General features: G+C 41.0%; 1 protein-coding gene and 1 long non-coding RNA gene across 3 annotated transcripts; one reads left to right on the top strand and one right to left on the bottom strand.

The window, feature by feature from the left end:
- Positions 1-1,460: 1,460 nt before the first annotated feature.
- Positions 1,461-27,020, top strand: tafa4b (TAFA chemokine like family member 4b). Its single transcript, XM_073468059.1, has 4 exons — positions 1,461-1,518; positions 2,725-2,840; positions 11,449-11,604; positions 26,866-27,020. The coding sequence occupies exons 2-4, from the start codon at positions 2,726-2,728 to the stop codon at positions 27,018-27,020; spliced, it is 426 nt and encodes a 141-aa protein (XP_073324160.1). The 5' UTR covers positions 1,461-1,518; position 2,725.
- On the bottom strand, positions 13,703-14,882 carry LOC140998485 (uncharacterized). Of its 2 annotated transcripts, XR_012179435.1 has the most exons (3): positions 14,694-14,882; positions 14,515-14,556; positions 13,703-14,070 (listed from the first exon to the last, which is right to left on the bottom strand). It is a non-coding gene; the product is annotated as an uncharacterized lncRNA (long non-coding RNA). The 2 variants fall into 2 exon arrangements; XR_012179434.1 differs by lacking the exons at positions 14,515-14,556; positions 14,694-14,882 and adding an exon at positions 14,351-14,421.
- Positions 27,021-27,414: the final 394 nt, after the last annotated feature.

Raw genomic sequence — 27,414 nt, 5'->3', positions numbered from 1 at the left:
GATGGCTTTGACATCTGCATTTGCATTCCACTTTCTCCGCAGGAGAGCAAGAGGCACTCAGTATACACAACACATCAGTACGTGGTATGTGTAGTATGTGTGTGTGACATTCTGCAAACTATACTATCTATAATTTTCCCCACTGCTTCTAAAATTGTTTTTTTTTTCTGTTGTCTTTCCTTGCCTTCTCATGATTTCACTCTGTCCTTTGCCCTCTTTCTGATCTTTTACTCTCTGACCTGTGTCACAGTTCTTGATGTTGTTTTGAAAAGTTATCCCTCTTTGTTAATAATCACAAACAGCTCCCATGAACTTTGGCTCACTGTCATTGCCCTGCAGGTTCCTGACCTGTAGAAACAGGCTTTTGTTCCTGAAGTATCTCCTCTCGATCTTTGGCTCATTCGTGGCCGCTGCTGTTGGTTTGTTCCCCACCAGGGGGCAGTGGCACTACACTGATGGCTAAGCGGGGAGGTATCAGGACTGGTTGGAGCTGACACATTCCCAGGAAGTTCCTGATCATAACAGTGAACTGAGCTGCATATCAATGAGTCCTGATGAATAATGAAGGTTTGAGGAGGGGAGAACATTTTGTTATTAATGTGAATCTGTTGTCTTTCATTTAGTTTGTGGAGTTAGTCCCTTTGTCAAGAGAGGTGTGTTGACACACTATTACAGCGAGATGTTAATTTACTCTGTGTGTGTGTGTGTGTGTGTGTGTGTGTGTGTGTGTGTGTGTGTGTGCGTGCAGAGAGAGAAGGAGAGTGTGTGTAGAGGTGCAAACGCATCAGAAGCTGTCACTCAGTTGTAATTAGGGAGAGTCTGCTGCTGTACTCTGACAGTGTTTGAATTTACCTTGCAAACACTGTATAGATGTACTATGTGTGTGTGTGTTTGTGTTTGGCTTGTTTGACCATCTGCTGGTGAATGTTTTAGCTATGAGGCTATTCTGCAGGTTTTTTCTTTTGTACACCCATTTTGGAATCAATCCTGAAGTTTGACTGTTATGTACATTGTTTTAGTGTGTCCATCTGTGTGTGTATGCTCATGATGCGTGAGGGAGTGTGTGTATGTGTGTGTGTTTGTGAGCGAGAGAAAGAGGGAGAGCTATGTGTGATGTCTAGAGTGGGGATCACATTAAGCCCGGGGGTAGGTGAACCTATTGTAAACAATGGATCTGACAGAATCTAGGCCTTCACATCTCCACCCCGTGTGTGTGTGTGTGTGTGTGTGTGTCTCTGTCTGTGTGCGTGGGCGTGTATATGTGTGTGTAGACCTTCATACAAGGCCATAGGAGGCCACTGAGGAACCCCAGGGCAGGCTGACCTCTCTGACCGAGTCTCTTTGTACCTCCTCTCTTCAGGGGCTTCTTCTGTTTGAGGTGAGGAAGAGGAGAAGCAGGAGGAAGAGGAAGAAGAAGAAGAGGAGAAGGGCTGAGGTGTGCGTGAATGCAGCCATGGCCTGTACACCCTGTCCATAGAGGAGCTACCGAGTGGAAGAGAGATCAAAGACGAGCGTCAGGTGAGACGACATCCTGATGGCAGGAAAGATAAAGCCAAGAAAAAAAACCCTTGTGCTGCAACTATCGATTATTATCATCATCCATCTTTTATTTAATTAAATGATTCATTGTTTAGTCTATAAATGCTCATCGCAGGTTCCCAGAAGTCAAGCTGACATCTTTAAATAGCTTGTTCTGTCCAAAAAACAGTTTCAAACCCACAGATATAGGATTTGTATGGATATAAAACAGAGAAAAGCAGCACATTTTCACATTAAAAGACCTGAAACCTGTTGATAAAATTTATATTCATGTGAACTCGTATTTCATGAAGCTCGATCGAGGGCAACAGGCTCAACAGTCCATGTGGTAACACAGTGTAATGTCAAGCCAGTTCTGACACTTCCTGGTCTGGTCATGAAGAATATAAGGCTATGCCTGAGCCCCAAGTAAATCACACCCACTAAATTGTGCTTGAAAATGTAACTTAAACAATGAATTCATTATAACAACTATTGTCTATTAGTTTTCTGGTTGATTGATTAAATCCAATAAGCAGCTAGTGGTCCCAACAACATCAACCTCCTAACTGCAGTGGAGCTGGACCAATGAGCCGATCAGTAGAGAATTAGTCAGCAACTATTATGATAATTTATCGTTTTGTTATTTTTCTGGCAAAAAGGCTAAATATGATAATTCACTGCTGGTCCTGGATATCTGTTAGTTTTGAACTGTTGGTCAGACAAAAGGAGCAATTGAAAGACAAAACTATGGGAAAGTAATTTCTGAATGATGATTAATCAACTAATCAAGACTATAATCTACAGAATGATCACTTATTAAATTAATGGTAAATTGCAGTCCCAATCTACATGTTATTATTCCTGGGCTCGTGTTTCTATGTAACCTGTCATTGCTCGTGAAGTCTCTTTTGTAATTGACTGCTGCCAGAAGAAAATTGGAAGAGTTAATCCTAATGAGATACTAATACCCATTAAAGGAAGCTGGTAGCATAGTTGCACCGCTGTTGCGTTTGCTGTGTCTCTGTGCTGGAAGAATATTTTCCTCCGGTCTATTCTGCTCTCGAGCTTGTCATTTTTTCCTTTGACCTTTGCCGACTCACCTCTCACATTGCAATATTTTCTGTTTGCTGTGCGGTTCTAACCTGTCCTAACTATCCTGTCCCCTCTCTCTTTGGCCTTCTCTCTCCTCCTTCCCCCTTTCAGGATGAAACTGTGGGGGAGGTCATCTTGGCCTTTGCAGGCGGCCTTCCTTGTTGCCTTGGTGATGCTGTGCGTCGACTCGGTGTCAGCCGGCAGCCGTAACCATCGGGGACCGACAGGTACACCAGGTCTTGCTCTGAACCCCCCTTCCAACACCATGAGAGGTTAATTACACTGTCACTGCAGAGGTACAACACATGCTCCCTGAGCCTGTCGCTGCCTGAGTCATCCCGGCACAGGAGGAGCGGGCTGTGCAGGGTCTCTGTCCCTCAGTGTGACATAATGTAATGTAGACGAGACCTCGTTTTGGGCTTGGATGCAAACACACACCCCTGTTTGAGTGATCAAGTCTGTACAGATACAAATGGCACTTAAACTGTCAGGAGCTGTCAACACAAATAGATCAGTGTGGGTGTGATCCGATCTATCCAACAGTTCAGGCCTGATGCTTTTGTTCTCAAGCAGGTTTAGGGTTGCTATAGAGTAGGGTGGAGAAGAATTAATCCTTAGGCTCATAATGCTTACATTAATATGCATAGCTCTGCAGTGCCCCCTTCAACCACTTCACTTGTTCCCTGAGCAATCCATGAAAGAAGATAGAAACCATTGTCAACTCTGACTTAATTGAGGCCCACAAGCTAAATCTATTCTCTGCGTTTAATTTCCATAAGTCATGAAGACACACCCCCCCTTCCAAACAAAAAATGACCAACACAGTGTCATTAATATTTCACTGGGAACGTGGTGCTGAGTCACAGCATCTTGCGCCTCAACTTTCCCAGAGACGACCTCCCAAGTCACCTCATCCTCTCACTTAATTATGACAATTTCCTTAATTATCTCTCGGTTTCTACGTTGTGTTTTGCAAGGTGACCTTTATGTGCCACAGAAATGCTACCAGCATCCAGCCTGTGTGCTGAGTGATTGTATTAGTTTCCTTTTGATGGAGAGGAGGCAGCCTGCTTACGGCGGGGACACTGCTAATTGCCGGCCTTGTGCATTGTGAAGGTCAGCGTGGGTGCCCGCCCCTTTTTTATTCTGCTGGAACAAGATGAGACGCTCCCAAACTGACTGGTGCTTTTTATTAGAGGGCTTACTCTTAATTGGTGGAAGTTTAGGACTTGTTGGCTCTGAATACCAACATGACACACACACACACACACACACACACACACACACACACACACACACACACACACACACACACACACACACACACACACACACACAGCAGATTAAGGCTGAAAAATAATTGGCTGTATGCTATGACTGTTAGATGTGTTTTCCATGTTTCCTACTAAAATGCTGTTTTGCTGGCAGGTCAGTGAGGCATTTGTTTGATCCATGCTGCTGCTGATGTACCGGTTGCTGCCACATGGTGGCTCTAGAGGTCAAAAAATGCTCCTCTAGAAGTATGTGGTTCTTTTTTGTTTAATCTTAGTCTCCTTTGCTCAGTGTTATTCTATAATTTTTACAGAAACTCACCTCAAAAACAACTCAAAATCTATAATGGGAAAGGATGAAATGAATGTCAACTAACCAGGCAGAACTTAGATGACTGGCAGTTGTCACTTCAAATAAGTGTGGGAAGAAAAACCTTTCTGTTTATTTCCTGGCAGCACTCCTGTGGGAATACAAGATATAGAATGAGCCACTAAATGTGTTTCTGCTTGTGTCTCTATATTTTCAACGCATGACCACCTGGCAGGTGCCGCATAAGTTGCTGGGAAACAAACAATTATTGTTTCATTTCTTCTGACCTGCAGATGGCAATCACCGGATACATCCTTAAAAACACATTGTGAGAAATCTCACAGACAGAAAAGAGCTTTATCCTCTCCAGGTCCGCATCTCAACGCTGAAACATTCAGCAAATAAAAATGATCAGCCAGTATATTCATTACTCTTGCTGCCTTTTTCACAGTTGGCCCTTTCACAAATAAATCAGTGCTGCGGAGAAAATTATGAAATCTGTTGCCAAACAGGCAGAAACAAATACTGCATTTCATAACAATCACACGGAGCAATTCATAAACAGTCACACAATAAATTGCATTCGAGAGTTGAGCAACACTCTCCTGTATTTTGACAATTATATTTTAGGCACTGAGATTCTCATAAAGCCCTTTCCTCGTCTTGTTTGAAGGCTTGAAATTTGTTTCTAGGACCAACCGATAAATCCCTGAATGTACTGATTTATGTAAAAATTTCCACATAGATCTTTGGAGTGCTACTTGTTGAGGACCTTGTGTGTCCTCCTCAGCTCTGCATGACGAAGGCCACCATCACACTCATGCACTTTAAATATAAGCAAGCTTATTGTGGAAACACCTGCATGCATGTGCGTTCATGCTCATATTTGAGCATTCTGCACACCAGTCTGCGTGTCCTCATCTGAGGCCGCTTATAAAAGACAGCCCCTTCATAAACAGCACTGTCGAGGTCTCAGAGAGCAGGTTTTATTGGGGGATAGATTTGTTGCGCAGGAACGCTCAGCCGTACCGGCGACCTGTTAACGATAATTAGCATAAAGCCTGTGGGCCTGTTAAACACTGATAATGTCAGGAGGATTGATGGGCGCTGTAGGATCAGGGTGAGGAGGAGATGGAGCAAAGTGGAGGAGGGGTATGAAGGTCAGCGAGTGATCTAAGAGGGCAAATGAAGAGAGGAAGGAGAAAGGGTATGAAATAAATAAAAATCAATGTGTAATATGTAAATATGTTGATTTGTATTAGAGAGGATAACATGTTTGACATGCTATCTCACCTTGTTCCACTTCGTGCTGTCTTGAAACTATGTTCCTGATACATACAGTATGTCCCCTCCACATTGACTTTGCCGTCTCAGACAGATCTGCCAGATATCTAGCCTTTCATAGCGGTGGACATGCTTGTCAGGTATTGACAGGGAGAAGACACAGCTTTTTGATAAATTGCACAATGCTCCTGCTTGCCTGTGTCTGTCAGACTACATCAATCGCCTGACTAACCCATCAGTTCAAGATAGCTTGGTTTGTTGGCTGCCCAGCTACTGTTGCCACCCCCCATCTCCCACCCCACCTCCCTTTGCCTGCCGTGGGAATAGAAGCATTTAGCCATGCTTGAGAAGTCTTTTCATCTCAGTGTGCGCTAGGCTCTATTACATTGAGATGGCCATAACAGAATGGTTTAAAGGCAACATTGAGACATTAGATACACTGTTATTATGTGTATAAAGCTGGAGGCTGACTGCTCAACACATGAATCTTAAGCAGATGAGGGGTGAGAGGCAGCAGCACTCTTAGGTGGAGGAAAGACAAAACTAAACAGTCAAGTTGTAGTACTTCAGTTGGCAATCTGGACCACGTTTCTCATGTCAGGAACTTGTACTAGTTGTATTTCGATTCAGACCTCTGCTAGATATTGACCCAACTTTACTCCTGGAACTCTAAACATGTTCTGAAAACTCACTTCCCAGTGATGTTTCACTGCAGAATATCATACAATGTATCTGACAGCATTTGCACACAGTATACAGCTGCACTTTTGCATTTGTGAAAAATGTTCTGAATGAAATAAAACAAATTTGTTATCCCTGAAAATGGAGACTCTTTTGACCAGGGCAGGCTAAACACCAGCATATTAGCATTGCCAGTGTTAGCATGCTGACATTTTCTATGAAATATTTAGTCTATTACCACTTTCACACTGGACAAAAACCCAATAAAACCTGGCTGTTGTCTTTAATGGGAAAGGGCATTCATTCCCAGGTGAAATGACTCTATTGATCGGCTCCAACTCTGATTGGCAGTGATAGAAACATAATACAAATGTCATGACACACACTGAAGTTAAGGACAATCTAAAAAAGAGATGATTGTAGCGCTGTCGATGAACGCATGTTACTTGAAACAACCCAGTGGCCAGAATAAGTGTTGGCAATGAACGTGTCTGCAAATGACAGTTCATTCAGACAACTCACGTTTGAAATGTTTATTAGAGCAGCAAAATATATTTAGAGTTTAGTCTAGGCTCCGACCTCGTCACTCCCCGCAGATATGTTTACATAGACATATTGGAGAGTGATGAGCAAAACATCTTGAACCCCCCAGGTGGATGCTGGTCTGGTGGGGCTCAAAGAACATGCAGCAATATTGACGCAGGGCAGTGGTGGCATTGACAGGCAGAGGGAGAGATGGGAGATTTATGCAGTTTAACCAGACTGCCAAATTGACAGGGTGCGTTTGGTAGACGAGTGCGGAGAGTGGGGAATGTCATGTGTATATCAGTGCAGCTCTAGTTGTCTGCCTGAACTAGCTCGCAGGTGTCGCTCCATATACTGTATGTTGAAAGTTAACATTTCTTTATGTTGCAACTTTACGTTTCAGCTTGTTAAGGGTCAGGAAATCATCATGTTTTAGCTTAAAATATCTATTTTAGTTGGGCACAAATGCGGCTGGAGATGTCTTGACTTTCTATAAGAAATATCAAGTTTTTGTCACCACAAACGCGGCTGGATATATTCCGAGGTCTCCTTAAAAATATCAAAAATGCCCAGCGGTTTCACGCTTGCAAATGTTGAAACACAGTCTTGAACGGTGGTCACTGGCTTGCTGGCCTTATCGCCTACATCAGCTCCTGTGTCATGGAGTAAGTGTGCTGAATATAAAAATGTTCCAGCCACATCTGTGATCTCTACTTTACCACAAACACAACACAGGAATATGTTTATTATGCACTAAAAACGATCAGCATTACATTTTGAGAGTCTTGCCAGATTGTTTGCTATAAAGCCAAGAACTTGCTGCGATACCTCTTGTTTCTGAGCAACAAGAGTGGGAGGTTTTGAGTTCATTTCTCCCACATTAAATAGATTTTAGCTGTAAACTCTGTATGTCTCTAACCTCTATTGATTGATTATATACCTTGGATGCTCAAGGGCACAATTCATAGCTACGCTGCTCCTTCAAAGATGTGCAGCTCTACTTACAAACAGGCCCCAGTTACAAACTCGAACATATCATTTAAACTTACTGACGGCCTAAATTCATGCACATATTGACGTATCCACCTACTTTTACTGCATATTTCAGACACGAGTTTAGTGTTTTGATCTCAAGCACATTATTATTGGTGCATATGATAAAACTTTTCTCTGCATGGGAGAAAATGCCAGCGGTCAGGATTTTATATAAAAAAACACTAATGGTTTCTTTTTTTACTCAGTTTTTCACAGTCCAGTAGTTTGACTTTTCCTCTTTATTCAGACGAGCAAAACCCAAAACTAATGAGACTTTTATGTATTCTCCAGTAGTAACATGGAGGTTAAAGAAATCAGTAGTATGAGATACAGTATGATGTGATATATCAGTTGAATGTAGCTTATTTGTACAGTTCTTGCACATTCAGGTAGTGTGCTCACACATTAGAACGCAACTGGCCTCATGCACAGGAAGGTGGAAAATAAAACACTGTCTTTAAAGCCTTAAAGCTGCATATGATTGACTTTAAAGGATAAGTTTACCCAAAAATAAAAATTCTGTCATTATCTTTACAGCCGACATGTTGATGGAATGCAGGTGAAGTTTCATAATCCACAAAACATTTCTGGAGATTTACAGCAAAACAGAGTTGCGGTATTCTCCTAAACACCTGAAGATGATGGGGACTCAACGTAAATGAAACAACTGAAAGAAAACACAGAATGGTTCCATTTAGCTTGTCTGATGTAATTCAAGTCTCCAGGAGCCCATATTGATTGGAAAAGACGTTATTTACACCCACTTCAGACAAGGTGCACGCTAACACTTTTAGCTTAGTGGCTACAATGAAGATTTTGGCTTTACAATCAGTTTTGGGATATCAGGACTCCCAGAGACTTGGATTAGAGACTGTATGGAGCCATTTTATGGGTTTTTTGGCAACACATTGTCATCAGTGTGAAAAGTGTGTTTTCTGCATGCAGTTTGTTGTGCTGCTCCCCAATGAAGGCTGCACCCGCAACATCTGAAACACACTGAAGTTGTTTTGAGTGTCCCCTTGAACGGGCCATGAAAGACAGGCTTTTAAAATATTTGTTGAAGAGCACCTTGGACTCTCTTATTTCATTAAGCTGCAACTGTAAACCACATGAAAACCCAGTGGAGGCCCTCCAGCCTCTATTCTTTAAACAACCTTTAGACAACCATGTAGCCTTTTTCATGTATACTTTACTTCACCTCAAACTAATATACACTTCCTTTCAGATTTCAAATTAGCCTACAGAGCTGGACAGACACATAAAAGGAGCATAACTGAAGTTCAGGTGGGTTTATCCTCCACTGCTCGCACCAACGTCCTCAAAGCTTTAAGATACAAACAGCCCCAGTGCAGGTCTGATGTCGGCAATTAAGAGAGGAGACCTGTGAACCTTCTGACCTCATTATGTCGGCAGGACGAGATCTGCTCTTTGTTCTCTCTGCTGCCTGTGACACCACTTCTCCTCCTCCTGTATGACTCCCTCCCTGCCTCCCCCTTTCTTTCTTTCTTTCTTTCTTTCTTTCTTTCTTTCTTTCTTTCTTTCTTTCTTTCTTTCTTTCTTTCTTTCTTTCTTTCTCACTAACAAGCTGCCTGTTTCTGAGATGAGGGCAGCCCATTGACCAGTCACCGCTCTGCACTAACAGAGGAATTAATTCTGAGTACAGAGTAATGATAATGAGGGGGCGCTTCCCATTAAAACAAAGGCAATTTGATTGTGTTTGAATTAGGCTTTCATTTTATTTTTTTTTAAACATCATTACTCGTTGATTTCACTGTGATTATTACTCTTATAATTACAGCTGCACTGACAGCTCTTTTTCCATTGAGTTCTTCTCATATTTCATTATATTCTGGGCCTTTTATCAATAGATATAGGCGATATGTGTTTGCGAGTACACGTGTGCAAGCGCAGGCGTAATCCAGCAGCTGCTCCAGCCTCAGGAGAGCCCGAGACAGAAGAGTGAGGGAAATGAAAGTGGAGGGATGATAGCGGAGGGGCGCCCTCAGAGAGCCGGGGATCATTGATGGGGCTCTCTGGAGAAGAGAACAAACAAACTTTAAATCAGAAAGGATGAGAGGGGCCATGGCCTGCAGAAATGGAAGCCTCAACAGAGTGTGTGTGTGCTCCTCGTCCGTGCTTGTGTTTGTGTGTTTGCAGTTCTGTGTGTGTGTGTGTGTGCACTTTTGTGTCTGCCTGCAAAGCTCATTGAGCTGAGCATGAAAAGTTTTGGAGTCTGGGTAAAGTCACGTACATAAATGAAATCTGGGCTTATAGTACAGTATAACCAAGGTTTTTCCAGGGCTGTAAAGAGGCTTATAGGTAGTAATGTCGCCAGGAGGGTTTGCTGCGCTCAGGAAACGGTGCCAGAGACTCTCAGGAGTGCACGACAAGCTTTGAGAGCGACGATAAGGTGTCTGGAATCTGTTCAGAAGCCATAAGCAAAGATTAGATATAGTAAACATTTTACCCAACATTTGTGGTCGGCGCATTTTCCTTTAGGAGGCAACAAAAACCTGCTCCAAAGAGATTCACAGGTTTAATGTGCTGAGTGAAATGTGACATTATGCAGGACACACTTATAAAATAAAGGATTTCTGATAAGCCTTTTCACAGCATCCTCTTGCTGTTGTGAACAGACCGTACACAAACACATGTCTGAGACTGCCCCTGCATGTTCTTTATATGGTTATAAAACTACATTTATCTTCATGCATGTGGAGACAAGTCTGTATGATAAAACATATTTACATGACGCCTGGAAGATAAAGAACTTTTTAACAGAACAGAAAATAATTTATTAAAAAGCATCTTCGTCCTGTAACATACAGTAACACACACACACACACACACACACACACACACACACACACATAAAAACACATTTCCCCACCTGGCAGAGAGCTTTGTGTTCAAACTTACTTTAAGTTAAGCGTGCCCTTCTGTCCCATTACTGTCAAGACAATGTTATAATTAACCAGACCAAGGTCCCCAGGGAAGTGCGGAGATAATCAAGGGAGATTAGACGCTGTTTGTGTGTTGGAGGTTTCAGGTGAAAAGCAATTATCCTCGTATGAGTTACGACTTTCAGGATCACACAGGCAGACGCACGAATGCGGGGAAGACAACGCATACACACAGGGCTAAAAAAAAAAAAAAAAAATGCAGTGTGAATACAGGTGCAGTCATCCATACACACCCACACATACACAAAGATACACTTAACAGCGATGAGTTCAGGCCAGAAGGATTTAAGTGTATCCTTTGCTGCTCTACCGCACGACTCCCTCATAAAATGTGCATGTCTGTTCTTTCCTCAGATCAAACGGTTTATTGTGACTGAAAGGAGCCCAAAGAAATTATTATTTTTCAACATTTCCCGCTCGTTGTGTTTTTCTCTCCTGCACACGATGGCAGCAACAGAGCCGCCTCTGTGTCTAAGTTAATGAGGGCACTGGGCTGAGAATAAAAGCAAAGTATCACTAAAGAGTGTTTACTTATGAATCAAAGAGTATGAGACTAGAATAAACTGAGGAGTTTATACAAAAGTAAATAATTCAGCAGATTTGTTTAATCCTCAGAGAAGCCATCGTGGTGTATATCTGATTGTTATTTGCAGCACACATTCATTCCAATTTGAACTTTAATGTTTTTGAGCAAGAAACCGTCACTATAAGTCATTTTAAAAGTCTATTTGAAATAATCCCCCTTCTCAATTTTTTTCCTTCTCAGTCTCATACCAGGTGAAGCAGGGGACGTGTGAGGTGGTGGCCATCCATCGCTGCTGTAATAAGAATAAGATTGAGGAGCGCTCTCAAACCGTCAAGTGTTCCTGTTTCCCTGGGCAGGTGGCAGGCACCACCAGAGCCAGACCCTCCTGTGTGGAAGGTAAAAACACCACAACCCTGTGTCTTTCTGTGTGTGTGTGAATGTAGACATCCATATATCCTACTGAAGGATTGCATTGCAGCCCCATATTACAGACCATTTGTCGTAGGTACAAATGTATCCACGCAGTAAGAATAGGTGCCAACATTGTTCATTTTTTGTAGAAATATCAATTTTTATACATGTGAGGAAAAAAATGCTTCAGCAGATATTGAAACTAAGTTGTATTTCAAAGGAGAACTGTTTCCTTCAGCATATCACCCACATGACACTGATTCTTGATGAGCTGCTCACTGACCAACAGTCAAACTCAGCAAAGAGTCTGTGGAGCCGTTGCACCGCCTACTTCAACTGCAGCGGCGTCAACCTCTTGTAACCTTCATATTTTGTTAACTTTTAGGAAAATGTACTGTATATGGACAGAGCTTTCGGCTCTGAAAAGTGAAGCGAATGCATTCTTTCGAATGGTGACTGGTTTCAAAAAGAAGTCCGATTGTATGTAAGCGTATGAGAAAATGAAACATTTTCCTCATGATTTTATGGTTTTTAATGTTAGTTTCAAGTCTTCTCTAATACAACATGCTGCTCGTATTGCGAATTATGTTTTTGTTTTGAATAAAATAGAGGATCTATCTATCTATCTATCTATCTATCTATCTAAAGCTGGGTATGATTAAGGGTGTGGCTACCTTGTGACTGACAAGTCGCTACCATTGCATGTCACTGGATTCACAATCAGATCCAATCAGGATATCCTCCCTAGATTCACCCTTTCATCACTTCTGGCTCCAAAAAAACAAGATGGCGGTGGCCAAAATGCCAAACTTGAGGCTTCTAAACAAAAGTCCACAAACAAATGGGTGACATCACAGCGGGTTTCCACACACAGCACACTGAAGCTATATAACACATACAGTCAGGAACATATTCAAACCCAAAATGCTGCACAACAAATCAAACAGAAACATTCAAGCTGTCTTGTGCAACATTCTTTACCGTTTTCCCACAACTCTGCAGCAAGGCCTCTGCAACTCTGTCAAACCCTGGAAACATGACTAGAATGCAAAATTATGTTGTGTAGGTTTGGACAGTGCTCGGATGAACAACGTGTTTTTGTAATGTTTGACAGAAGACTGAATCCGACAGTGTCTTGTTTTTAAGCATTTTGCATCATTAAAGTTGCTCCATGAAACCCCTCACATGAAAACAAATCATCAGCAGATTCATTTTGGAGACGTTAGTCACATAAATAAAGTCCACTGCAGGAAAGATTAATCGGTTGCACTTTATTTTAAACTGCTGCCGGGCTGGATTCTGTGTGAAAGTTGTTTTTTTATGGCACAAAAGGGGTATCTGCTCTTTCTCTAACACAAACAGAGCTAAACCTTTTAAGGTGGCTTAAAACATGAAAAGCTAAAGTAAAAGTGGCACACAGCCTTTCAATCTGTCGTAGCAAAGCCACACAAGAAAGAAACACAGGCAGAGGAGGAACAAATATCAAAAGAAAGAAACAAAACGTGTGGAGGTGAAATTCACACCATGAAATATGTCCTGTGTTGTCTCTTTTGTTCATGATAATCATACCAATAAGTCAGTTTTATTTTTATTTTAATACACTGGAGCACTTTTGAGGTGCACTATGTAGTTTGGGGGAGGACATTTTAATCAGAAGAGACGGCTCTTCATTGACTGATTTTTATGTCTAAACAAACTAAATCAACAAACTCCCTTCTTTATTGCGACTGCATAAACTGAATAAACAAACTGACCTTAAAGGACACGACAACTTCATACTGTTTTACTTTGTTTATATTTGGCGGACCCTGCCAACTTTCTAGCTTCAAACAGTGTTCTGGGGACCTCATTTTCCTCGGAGAACAACTAGTTTATTCAGTAAAATAAGGATAAATATGTCTGACTTTGTATTATCACCTCATTGATATTGTAAATGTAGTGCCTGGCACTGGGAGTCACTTAAACATGTCAACAACGCCACCTCCTATTAAAGGACAGGAGGAACCCTTGATTAGCAATAGATTTCTCTTTGTGTTGTGTGGCCCATACTTCCCCAGAACAGGAACAACTTACAAGAAGCCAGTACTGTATGAAAAATAATCTCTTTTTATTACAATCAGATCAATCTATGTTGAGGGCGCAATATGGTATAGGAGTGAGGCAAAATAACAAACAAAATGTGGATGGCGACAAACTAACGTCTCCTTATGCTCAGAAGGTCGGGTCTGCTGTGCTCACCAGCTGAAAGATGAAGCTGTGGAAGACAGAAAGAGGGGACAGCAAGTCTAGCACCGCAAACATGCACTACAAACTCTACATCTAATTACTTTAAAGATATCATGCAGTGTCACTAGGCAATATATATACACACCACTACAATGTGTCACCCTGTGCAGTCCCACCACAGACAGGAGCAGTGTGTCGGTGCAGACCCGGCCTTGGACACTCAAGCTGCAGACAAAGAGGGGAGACAGAAAATCAAACTCTCAAATCACCATCCAAGAGAATACACATTTCGTAAACCATAAAAATAAATAGCCTCAAACCTATGCTTATGAGATCACATATTCAGGAACTAAACCAATAAATGAACACACAAAAAAAAAATGTAATCATAGAAAACAGTGGCTGGGCTGGTCCTTGAAAGGAAGACACAACATCTATTAGTACACATTCAAGGCACCATACTTAGTTAAAAACACTAAAGACTGGTAATAAAATATAAGCCTACTTTGCCAGGTATGAGTTCATACACCCTGGTTCACGTGGCAATTTTCTGCTTGGGCAGAGGGCAGGTCCCAGTGCGTGAGACTCTCTAAGGAGAGGACATTATAAATATCATGGCTTGGGCATACATTAAAATACAGACATAACTTAATACATTAATTACCGGACCTTTAGCCACAGTCGCTCTGTCATGGTCATGTCATCCCTCGACTGGAAGACACACAAATATAAACAGTAAGTATAAACTTTCGAGTCATGATATTGCTTCCACACAAATTAAAAACATCCAACACAGCACACTACATGTACTTGCATAAAAAAAACACCCGAAACAATTCATATATTACCGTGAGGTCGTTCTTAGCCCTGAGGCACGGGAATTGTGAAGTCCGGCTATCTCTCGCTACGTGAGCGAGCTGCCCAACCGCCTCACCAGAACAAAGAAAAGGGCCCTCTGCCACTACCTGCTGAGATTTATCTCTTCCTGGTCACATGACTTGTCATGTCATGTGACATGCATCTTCTACCCTCCCACATAAATATTAAAATTCTGAGCTTAATTTCTTCTCCAAAACTACATAGTGTCCCTCTGATACACATACACTGGAGCACTTTTGAAAAGTGGTTAAATATGCATATTTTTTCAGTGTATACAGTATACTAGATCATGTAACATGAAAGTTTAAAGCCACTAATGCAGGTACTGGTGGACCAATCACCAGTGCCTCCTTATTCCCCCTGTGCTGTATGAAAATGAAAGGAGAAGCAAATATACGACAGCTGTCGGCCAACAGTGCCTCAGCCTCAAGACTGGAAATTCAAATGGCAGTTTAAAAGGCACAATTTTATTTGGGACAGCATTCAATTTCATAACTAGTCGGGCTACTCGAGCATACGACAGATGGTGATAAAGAAAGTGTTTTCACATAAAAAATTATAAAGAATAAAGAACAAGCATAAGCAAGAGGGAAGTTTGGGGACAACGATGGGTAAAATCGTAACATCAAACCACGATGCTGTTCTCAATATGGAGCAAATTAATTATCCAAGGATTTCTGCTCACATACTCAGCAAGCATAAACACATAAGTGTGTTTGTGCCTGTTAATGCCAGCTGTGTATGAGGGAGCGCAGTGATGATAGACAGATGAAAGCTGTGGGTCATTTTCGTCGACCTTTGTTCCAACCGTTCGAGCTCCCGCCCAGCAAGAAACAAGCAGTGTCACTGACCCCTATCATCCACAGACGCTCCGCTGAGATCGCAAACACACACACAGTGCCAGCCAACCCGATCCAATCATGCTGTATTAGCCCCCTACCAGAGGAAAATACATAGTTGTCTCATATATGAGTAGAGCCAGTAAATCTCCGAAGTACACGGGTTATTCAAACTGTTAAGGTCAGCCAGGGGGTGGAAGCTGAATCCAAACACTCACAGGCCTGAATAACACAATAAAACAATGCAAATACAGACTTTGATGAGGTGTGTGGGCAGAAGATGAACTGATGTATTTTTTCAGACTCTGAACTTGATCAGATTTACAGTTTTTGGTTTCTTTATGATGTAGATTAATGATACGGTAATTATCAAGGGGGAGGCAAATAAAACAAACAAACTTGATTCACCTGCCCTAGCTTTAATTGGTTCATTTTTACTGCCAGACAGAATATAGAAGTGTAAAAAGAGAAAATTAAAGGGGTTCTATGTAACAATTTACATGTACAAATCACTTTTTTTATTGACCACATGTGATTAGATTGTAACATGACGTGAAAAATGAGACCTTCTGTGTCTCTCTTGGTCAAGAAGGACGCCTGAGTACCTCATCTCAGTGCCTCTCTCTGTAATGTTTAGAAGTCCTTTAGCTTAGATTAGAAGTCCACTAACATAAACAACCAGCTTCCATCACAACAGAAGTTCCACAGAGCCCCTTTAAACTTATTTAGCTTGGTAAATGACAACATACAACAACTTTTTCCCTTGGAGGACCAAAACTGAGAAACTAAAGCAAAGACCTATGGTGTTGGATTGTTGAGGTGCAAGTTGGATTACAAGTTCCCTTAATTGGCTGACTTACTGTGCAAAGTGTCACTCTGCCCACTGTGTTTTAGTAATGAAATAAATAAAAAAATTGAGATCATACATATTTAAAGAGACTTTATACCTCCCAAAAAAACAGCATAAATATTCATTTACATTTTACATTTTTTAAATTCATCTGCTGGGCTTTGGGCAGCCCTGTTCTGAGAATTTAACTGTTGTGTTTTGTTGACAAGGGCTTTACTTCTCTTTGTTTTGGGTCCCAAAGATCCTTCTGTTGGATGAGAAAAATTGCAAGATTATAATTGCAGCATTTTTTTCTTTTCTTTTTAATTCATCATAATCAAATACTTATATTATTAATATTTGACTTATAATCCTTCTCTTTGCCAAAAACTGCATAACAAAGATCAGAAATCAACATAATGCATTTTTGTAAAGAAAAATCAATGCATATATATATATATATATATATATATATATATATATATATATATATATATATATATATATATATATATATATATATTAATGACAAAAAGTCATTTACATTTTATTATCTACATACTGACGTTAATGTTATCCTCCAGAGACGTCAAGCTGTTGAGCCTTTTATGAACAAACTGTTATAAAAACTCTAAGTAGAGAAATCCAAGTAGACCTATTTGAGAAGTGCTGAATAAACAGCACTGTCAACACCACTCACAGATGTGGAGAATTTAAAATCTATTGTATTTAACCGTGTTCTACCGCTGGGCTCTCTGAGACCCCGGACAGAATTAATGCATCATTTTCTGTAGCATTTTGTGGACTTCATTAGTTGCAAGCAAACTCCCACACACAGTCTAGCTTGCAAAAATACATTTATTTGGAGTGTTTTGCTACTAGATTCAGTTAAGGATGGCTTCTTTTTTCAACAAACTATTTGCCACCATGAAGGTCTAGCGCCGAAATGTTGCAAATAAACATATTTTTGCAAGTTTGACAATGTGCGGGAGTTTGCTTACAACTTTTGGTCTACTCATCCCTCACCTACACACCTAGCTCATGAAAAAGATGTGTATTTTTTCTGTTTTGGACTTCATTAGTAAAAAAGTAGTTTGTAAGTAATTCTCATAAATTCAGGAAAAATAAAGCTGATAAAACAATTGTAACTATGTGTTGTTTTGCTGTTAATGTGGGCCCACATTTGGGTTTTTTACTATCCATCTGCACCCTAATCTGTCAAATTTTCACGTACTTCTGAGTTTTTAAGTGACTGACTTTATTCCTTTGAAATCAAACAAGCCAACCTCACATGTTTAACTTCCTGTGCTGTGCTCAAGTGTTCACTATCCACAGTGCACCCATCCAGCTTGTTGTTATTCCTGTGTGTGGCCAGTAGACGGTGCTTTTCCCATTCAAATGACTCAGTCACCAACATACCTGCCAGGTCATTTCAGCACTATTTTCACCCAATAAGAAAAAGTAGATTTGTTGTTTAACCTCTTTGATGAGTTCCTCGATGGGAACAATTGCTTGATAATGATGAAATCAGGCAACCATGGCAAAGATGATTGCCCTCGTAATGAAAGTTGGGATAAATAAGGAATCATGAGAAACTTTGCTAACCTCTCAGAATAGGCACTGCCCCAACACTTTTGTTTGTTCTCTTCTCCTTAAATACTCGGCATAGTCTGCTAAGAGTGAGGAATGACACTGATGAGAAGCTAATAGACTCACAGGTATTGCTGTGTTACTGAAAGTCGATCAGTGATAAACTCTTTCATTGTCTTAATCACTTTTTTATTGCTTTCTTCTTTTTCTCCCTCACATCACACGCACACATGCGGACAAACAGCTTCGTTTCTCCATCACACCAGTCATGAGGTTTTTCTAATTTCCTATTCAGATCTCACCTCTGTGTCTCATCACCTCTCACTTCTAAATCCTGTGCTCAGCAGCACTTATCTCATGAGTCACGCTTGACCTCTGAGTTCCCAGTTACAAAAGATCTCACCTCATCACACACCGCACAAGGCACACAAACACACATCCACGCATGCTGCTTTCACCTTTTTAGGCTGGAGCACTGATGGAAGGAGACAAAACCCTTCTCAGTAGCCAGCCTTTGTAGAGAAGCCATAGTGTAAATGGAGTTACATTATTGATGCTGGCTGAAAGAGGAGTAAATGGCAGCAGGTCCCATTACTGCTGCACCGTGGGGCCCATTACTGTCAGACTAACTTTTTCAAGTGAACTCCATTCGTCAAATATTCTTTTTCTTGATTTTTTTTTCATTAATCTTGAAACGTGCTCTTTCTGTATCGATTTTTATACAAGAATGAGTGCCGTGTGTGAATGAAGAGTAAGTATTTGTAATAGGGTGATTTGGAAAAGTCTAAATCAGACTGTGAAGACTTTCCAGAGGTGTAATTAATAATATCTAATAAATAGAAGTCATTTTTAAAAAAGAATACTCTAATGGAGAACTGTACTGGGTCCACTTGTGTGTCGTTGTGGATTTTAAATTTAGAGAGCAAACTAGCTTGTCGAAGTGAACACAAAATGTGTGTCCACTGTTTGGTTTTACTGCAGTAGCATTCAGGATAAATAAAATGTTTTTTTGTCTCAATTTGGGCTCTGCCAAGTTTAGTTAAGCTCACGGGGTTAGTTAGGAATGTGCTGGTTTTGGCTCGAGCTTGTGTGCACCTCAAGGGAATGAATGTAACACTGTGCAATGTAAAAAAAGAATGCTATCCTCGCATAAACTATGTGGTTATTACTCCTTGCTCAACTGTTAAAATGCTCATATGTTTTACTTATGTAAATGTCACTATCAATACAACTGTATAAAATCCTCTATTACAACACTGGCATTCAAAATTGTAAGTGTTAGCACCAGAATATACTAGAGTATGGAGAGTCAAATGTGTAGGTAAAGGAAGAATTAATGCTTTCAGTACCACATTATCTATGAAGTAATGTGCAGAACTGATTGGAACCACTGTATATAGTGCAACTACGGGTCATAAGTACCTCCAAATTGTACTTAAGGGTACAGTGTGTAGGATTTAGGGTGATTTTGGGGCAGAAATTGAATATAATATAATTATGTTTTCATTAGTGTTTAATCACCTGGAAATAAGAATTGTTGTGTTTTTGTTAGCCTAGAATGAGTCTTTTATATCTACAGAGGGAGTTGGTCCTCTTCCTTAGGGTCTGCCATGTTTCTACGGTAGCACAGAAGGGACAAATCAAAGAGGGCCTTTAGCTTTTTTGGCCATTTTCAGTGGCCGCTGTGTGTCGGGGGTGTTCAGTTGGTTGTAATCTGCAACCTCACTGCTTGATACCACCAAATCCGGCACACACTCACTGAGTTGCCAGCAGTAAGAAGGACTTTTTAATCTTTTCACAGACGCTCTGTCATTAAAGTGTGTTTGGTGGTGAAGAAAGACAGACAGCACCTTGATAAAAACTGGGGCTGAGTGGATTTAGTTCGGTGTGTGATTTGGAGAAACTCAGCGACAGACAAACTGTGTTTCATTACTGAGCAAAGAAATCAAGTTTAGCGTTCCGCCGCACATCAGCCTGCTGTTGTTTACTGTTATATCGGCTCGATAGTGTCACGCTTTTGTCATTTTGTCATCCCGCTCCTGTGTATGTGTGTCACCGCTCGCTGTGTATAATCTATTTTTCTGACCGTTTTTCCACTGTACTTTTGCACTTGTGTTTTCTCGTCATGCATACCTGGGTGTGCTGGCACTGCTGTGTGAGCCCTGGCAACAGAGATACAGTGTGTTAGTAAATCACTGTAGAAAGAGATGGATGCCTCTCTCCAACTGCCTCTGCACTCCAGGATCACTGAGTGGAACAGTTACAATGCCTCAGGGTATCCATACCTCTGGGTCCATCTCCAACTTCGTGTGTGTGTGTGTGTGAAGGTACATCATATTTCCTCTAAATATTAATGACCTGGGAGCAAGGGCATGGGACTGCTTGTGATTGTGCTTTTACGCCCGACACTTACTGCACAGTTGGGGCTGCATATACAGTATGTACGCACACAAAACACACAAAGGCGTCTGTATGTGCACAGCAGCCACGTGTGCACATGCTAACGCACATAGGCACAGATGCAAAGTAAAAGTAAACTCCCTGTTGCAGTTTGTGTTGCTCCGTTGAGTGAGTTCAGCTGGTGCCTTTGTAAAGTATTAATGGGCAAACACTCTAACAGATACACGCCTCAGTGCACATATTGTATTAGTATGCCCTGCCTTACATCAAACAGGCTATATTCCAATGATACAATTGCATATGTAGTCATCAAATGAGGTCTTTTTATATCAAAGGCTAATGTATTATTCTTTATCAAGTCACATGATATAGGATGACTTGAGATGAAAGAGTGAGAGGTGAAGGAAGTCCCATTGAACTTACATATAATTAGTGACGTATTCAATTTCACCACATAAAATACATTTTCACGTATTTGCCGGATATTAGTTGACTGTTCTGATGTTACATTTCCTGCCTTAGTGTGTTATAAAAAGAGTGAAAGTATATTCACAGATGAAATATCCTCATTACTATCAGTGTTGGAGTGTAACTAACTACATTTACTCAAGTACTGTACTTAACGACAAATTCATGGCACTTGTGCGTTCCATTTTATGCAACTCTATACTTCTACTTCACAACATCTCAGAGGCAAGTGTTGTACTTTCTACTCGTCTGACAGCAGCTTTAGTAACTAGTTGTATTTTGTATTTCAATTTTTTGTACATTTCCGTGTGTCCAAATTTTGTAATTTTGAATTTTTCTGATGAACTGAAGGCTTAAATGTTACTCTCTTCTTCATCAACCACTGTTTAATCAGGGAAAATTGATCATTAACCTCTTTTACAGGTTAATGCCCAGAAATCACATTCATACTGGCTGGAAAGGACACAAACATGGTAACAACCATTGTAATGACAATAAAGAAATTAGCAAGCCCAAATAAGAGCAAATAGTTCAAAAAAAGCAAGAATTAGCAAACATGTCTAATGGTACAACAATAAAAATAGTACACTGAGGGAAAAGAAAAGTTAACAACAGCAAAGAAATCTGAAACTAGTCTGCGAGTGGGAAGGATAGAGAAAACAACAGCAATAAAAAACAATGAAGTAGGCTATCAACTAAAAACAATAAATAATAGACATGTGTCTGAATTAACCAAAGCAGTAACACTGCACAGCAACCATTTAATCTAATAAACCATTAATATGATCAACCAACACGTACCTGGCTAATTTTAATACCTTGTAATTTGTTGTAATTTGTTCCATTTATTTAGTGCGAAAAACTTAAAGCTAATTGACTGAGCTCAGTATTTATCTGAGGAATTTCAAGGGATAAAAGATCTTGTGAGCATGTTTGATGACAAGTGGGTTCAACTTTTAAAAGAGAAGTGAGGTAGTAGGGTAACTCATCCAGCAGCGGCTCATAAATAAAGAGGAGGCAATTTCCCCTCTATCACTAATAACAGAAGACCCACTCACACTCTGATGCAGCTCACAGTGGTGAGTTCTGAAACCATCAGCGGTGATAAAATGTTGATTTTCAGATTCACCTATTGACACATACACATTCATAAACTGATGACAGAGGCTGCCATGCAAAGGTGCCGACCTGCTCATAAGTAGCCATACAACGACTCCTATCCAAAGCATCCCACAATATTTCCACGCTTAGCCATTCACACACACACAAACACACACACACACACACTGATGGAACAGCCATGGGGAGCAAGTTGGGGTTCAGTATCTTGCCTTGACGTGCAGCTGGGCCACAGGCCTCCCAATCAGTGGACGACCACAGCACCTCCAGAGCCACAGCTGCCCCATTGTCAAAAAAAAGCTGAAGAAACATGTGATGATCTTATAGAATATGATGCATTGCTGGAGATTAATACTTTATCACCAACATTTTTTCACAGTGTGGTATAAGTACTTTTACTCCTGTAAAGGATCTATATACTTCTTCCACCACTGATTAATCTAGTGTGGGTTTAATTTACACCTGTTTTTTGTCTTCCTAGGTGAGCAACGTGTGTCAACTTGTTTATTGTGTTTAATTTTAAAGCAATTTTCTTCCACTGTACAAAATGCTATGTACTGTATCAAGTTTGCACTTTTTCCCTGGGGGGTCTCGTGTTCTTCATTAACACTTGTTATATACCTGTGGCAACATTCTCAAAGTGTTAATTGGCCAATAACAAGGCATTATACACACAATGTACAGGCTTATATTTGGTCTCAGGAGTCTGAGCAATACATCAATTATGTGTTCATGTAAAGTCACAGAATTAACATGTGGATGAGGGGACCTGCAGTTTCAACTTTGTCCACTTGATGTCACAAACATTACAATGACAATGCAGGCGGCATTGCAGGAAGAAACAAACAGAAGGTGCTCACACACACACACACACACACACACACACACACACACACACACACACACACACACACACACAGAGAAATGAAAAGCTGTACCCACAACAGGCATATGGATGAGTGACATTTATCAGGTGTGTGTTAGATTGACATGTTGTGATCAGCAGGAGGAGAGACAGAGCTGTAGGCAGCCTCGTAGTATCAAACCTCTGCACACCTTATTTAGAGCACCCCAGAGACTAGGCGGGAACCTGGGGAATAACATAGCCTCAGTCCCCCGCGTTGCCTAATCACCTGCACCTTAAGCAAAGCAATGTCTAGACGTTTGCCCTCAGCCGAGACCGCGCTGAAAGTTTGAGAGAGAACTTAAAAGGGAGCCATTTTGGGTGAAAACTCGTAATGAGCTGATAGTAACTGTGATGAAATGTATGCCTGAGCTGCAAACCTGTTTTAATTAGCATATGCACCTTTTGTGAATATAAATGTAGACTCTTAATGAGTCTGATCCAATTAGAGTAGGTAGCCTGAGAGATACTTCGTGTTATACACATTTTTTTCCTGGAGAATATGCGTCCTCTTTCTATTTCAAGTGTTGGCAGGGATTCATTTTCACACTTATTGAATGTTCAACTGAAATAATGTATAGGGAGGTTAGTGCAGAGAAAATAAGCCATCATCATCAAATTAGCTCAATCCTTTTAAAAGCAACTGAGCTAATACTGCTTTTCAAGTATTTCTGCTTGTTGACAGTTGGCCAATGTGACTGTGGATAATGAACAATTTGTGTATATGAGTCATGACAACGTGTTGATGAGATAGCTCAACATTATATACCTATTTTCTTTCTTTCTGACAGTTATGGTACCACAGTTAAGACTTTCTGGTTCATGGAAAGCTACAGCCAGCGGCTGGTTAGCATAATATATCTTAGCATAAACACTGGAAACAACTAGCCTGGCTCTGAGTTAATGACAGCCACCTGCTACCAGTGTTGGAGAAGTCACTTTGAAACTACTTGAGACTGACAACTAAAAAACTGATCAAATAGCTCCTTCTAGTGACTGCACAGGATGTAAACACTAATGGCATCCCCCTTGGCTGTGCTGTAATGTTAGCAGGCTTAGTTAGCTGGCCTCTCATCCATAGTTTAGGAGCAAAAAAATAGTCCCTCCATGAAACTGCTCACAACAACGTCTGTGAATTATTTTGAAAGAGACTTATTGTTTAGTTTTTCAAATGTTTTTATTCTTTTTGTCACTTTGAGCACCACAAGCCGAGTGCCATCTAGTTCCATTATATTGGAGAGAAAGCAGACATCTCTGCGGCTAGTATCTCCAAAAGCTGGCAACACACACCAAAACAATCTAGATAAAAAAGCACTACAGGTAAGGGTGAACAGTCCCTTTGAACAAGTTTAACTATATAACTATTTCTTTAAAGTAGAATTGAAAGACGTCCATTCAGACTTGAAATCAAATATTTACACTTCAGATAAAGTCTCGTAAAAAGAGACTTTGGTTGGCCATCTGCACAGAAACAGACCTTGAAGGCATCACGGCTATAAGGTGAATACAAACAGCTCCCACCACCAGCCTCTGCACATTTACTTTTAGTAAGGCTCAGAAGAACATATGGTCCCAGAGGTGATGAGCTCAGAATGAACTACCGCACACACTAAGTACCTCTGTAATTGTTTTATCATTGACCTGTTGAGACCTGTCTGTGAGTGCTGTCTAACATCTGAACCACCCATGACATCACAGGCCTTGTACTGGCTCCCGTTCATTCTGTGACTTGACAGGCAGGTGCTTATGTGTCACTCCTGCCGCGCCCTCCCAGTATAGCATGAGATAAGCTGCGGGGAACGCTAACTCCATAATAGCACTCAGAGGCCATGCCCATTAGCTCTAAATAACAGTCTTGCAGTGCAAAGCGCCGTCGTCGACACCATAATGGCCACATTAACGAGCATTACACAGCCATTGGTTTTTAGAACCGCTTACTGCCACTGAGCTCATGCATCATAACAGTGTGTTCAACATTACGCCCCGTGAAAGCTGTGACTTTTTTTTGTGGTGACTTGGCAACTTGGCTTTCCTTGTTTCCCTACACGTCTGTCTGTGTCTGTAACTGCACTTGTGCTGTCTGTTTTCCACTCTGCTTCAGTTCGTTACGAGCAGCACCGCAGAAAGGAGCAGATTAAACAAAGGTCTCTCTGTTCCCTTTGTTTAATCGGCTCCTTTCTCTGCTAGACTCAGTGATAGCCATCCTCAAACAGCCTCTTTCCACCCCCAGTTCTCTCTCTGCCTCTCCCAGTCCCCCTCGCCGCTCATTTCCACACTAAAGACGTTTTTCTCTGTGAACACCTTTTATTTAGCCTCCCCCTTCCCCTTCTTTTCCCTCCCTTTCTTTCAGTGTTTTCTTCCTACATGATGCTCGAGACTATTTGTCCATGGTCTTTTGCATTATGCAGTTGAAAGCCCATTTTCTTCCCAATAGCTCCTCATCATCTCTCTTTGTTGGAAACAATAGTCACTAGAGATCAAAATTTCTCTCTGAAAACCATCAATCCACGAGTTTTAATGAAGTTGGAGAAATGCGTGAACTCTTTTATGCCTCCCTGCCTCCACACTTGAGACAGAAGGACGGATGGATGATGAGTTAGGAGAGAGGGAATTGAGTTATTCTCAGCTGTCGGGCTGTCTCCTGTCTAGACAGTGGGTCAGATGATCTGGAAGATTTGAGTGTCAGCTGCTAAAACCTGAGAAAACTTTGGCTTTTGACACGGGATTAACTGTAGATCAGGTCGAGTTCTCGAGCTGTGTGTGAATACCCATTTTCTAGCACATACACAGCAAATCATTACTTCATTTTTTAATAATTCGATACAATTAGGGAAATTTGATTTCAGTCAATCTCTGAAGGCCCTTTTCATATATTTGTTTTTCACAACATGAAATGCACAGGAATGAACAGAGATCTTATATTCCTGCATCACACAAAACAAATCATACAATAGATCATAAACACAAGTGTCAACAATGAGAGCACACTGTTTTAATTGATGGCATTGCTTCATCATAATCCAGGAACAATACTCATTGGCTTTGCTGATCATACCGGAAACAATAGGGAAGTTAGGTGATTCATTTAAAATTAAAGTGGTGACTCATACATCTGCACAAAAGCAAAAATAGATACAAATTCACATGGTAGCCACGTGTCATTGGTTATATCCAGTAAAAGACTTTGTTTGATGCTGAAATCTTGTGTTATATTTCCCCTGTTATGTCTACTTTATTATTTTTTCATCCTGCGGATGCCAGATTTACCCAATCCTGTACAGGCTTTAGGATCCCATGTTGAGGGATTACATTAATCTAATCACATTTTTAATTTTTTTTTTTTCAAAGGTAACTGCTATACATTTAAGCTCCTGTGAATCTCACAGTAATCACATTACAGATGGAGAAACACATGACTGCTGAGAGACACAGGAGGCTTGAACAGAGCCACAGTCATAAGCGCTGTTCATGGTGCTGATCGTCCCAGCTCTAGGATCAGCACCATGGTCAGCGCTCGTCACATTTACAATAAAAATAAGCTGCAGGAGCTGCTGTTATTTGGTGTCCTTCCAGGGAACCAAAACATGATAAAGTGCCCTCGAGGGTGCCCTTCCAGTGGAGAAAACATGATAAAGTGCCCTCAAAGGTGCCCTTCCAGTGGAGAAAACATGATGAAGGGCCCTCGAGGGTGCCCTTCCAGTGGAGAAAATGTGGTAAAGTGTCCTCTAGAGGGCCCTTTCAGTTCACTATAAATGTATCCCGACTTTCTGTGCAAAGGTGCCCCCCCGCGTACAGCTGGTGCCCCTTTTCTTTTTGCTCCTGCCCCTCCAACATCCTGAGTCTGCCACTGAGTATGACTGAGTTATCGTGTGGGTAATGGTGGTCTGTTTGTATTGTACTTGTCATTAATTCAGTGCTCTTCATCACATCCTTGTGCCCCTTTAGTAACCTGCTGTCTTTCTTTTCCTCCAAACCTCCGTTTGCTGCTCCAGCCTCCATTGTAGCCCAGAAGTGGTGGTGCCAAATGCAGCCGTGTATGGACGGAGAGGAGTGTAAGGTCCTGCCTGACCTGACCGGCTGGTCCTGCAGCACTGGCAACAAAGTCAAGACCACCAAGGTGAGAAGAATAGCCTACATGTACATCTAGCCAACTGGAATTATCATAGTCTTCTAATTTCTAAGCAATAAGAAGGCATGTAATCATATCAGTGTTCGCATTAAAGAGTCTCCTGAGAGATAAATGATGTCCAGAAATAATAAATAAATGTATTACCGAGCAGCTTCCAGCTTGATGAACATTTGATGTAGCTACAATTGACCATGATCTTCACTTGAATAGATTTCCTTTTCTATGATACATCTTACCTCAATTAGTGTCTGGTGTTTTTTATAATATATATGACTGCATGTGAGAAGAAAGATCTTAGAAGTACTGACTGCAAGCAAATTAAAAAATAATCTTATGAACAAAGGTTGTCTGGATCTTCAAGACACCCACAGATGAGAGTAGTCAAAGGAGTAATTTCAAACAAAAGTTGCAA

The sequence above is a fragment of the Pagrus major genome, chromosome 6 (genome assembly GCF_040436345.1).
Source record: "Pagrus major chromosome 6, Pma_NU_1.0".
Classification (NCBI taxonomy): domain Eukaryota; kingdom Metazoa; phylum Chordata; class Actinopteri; order Spariformes; family Sparidae; genus Pagrus; species Pagrus major.
The sequence above is the reverse complement of the archived record's forward strand: the minus strand, read 5'-3'. Positions and strand labels throughout refer to the sequence as shown.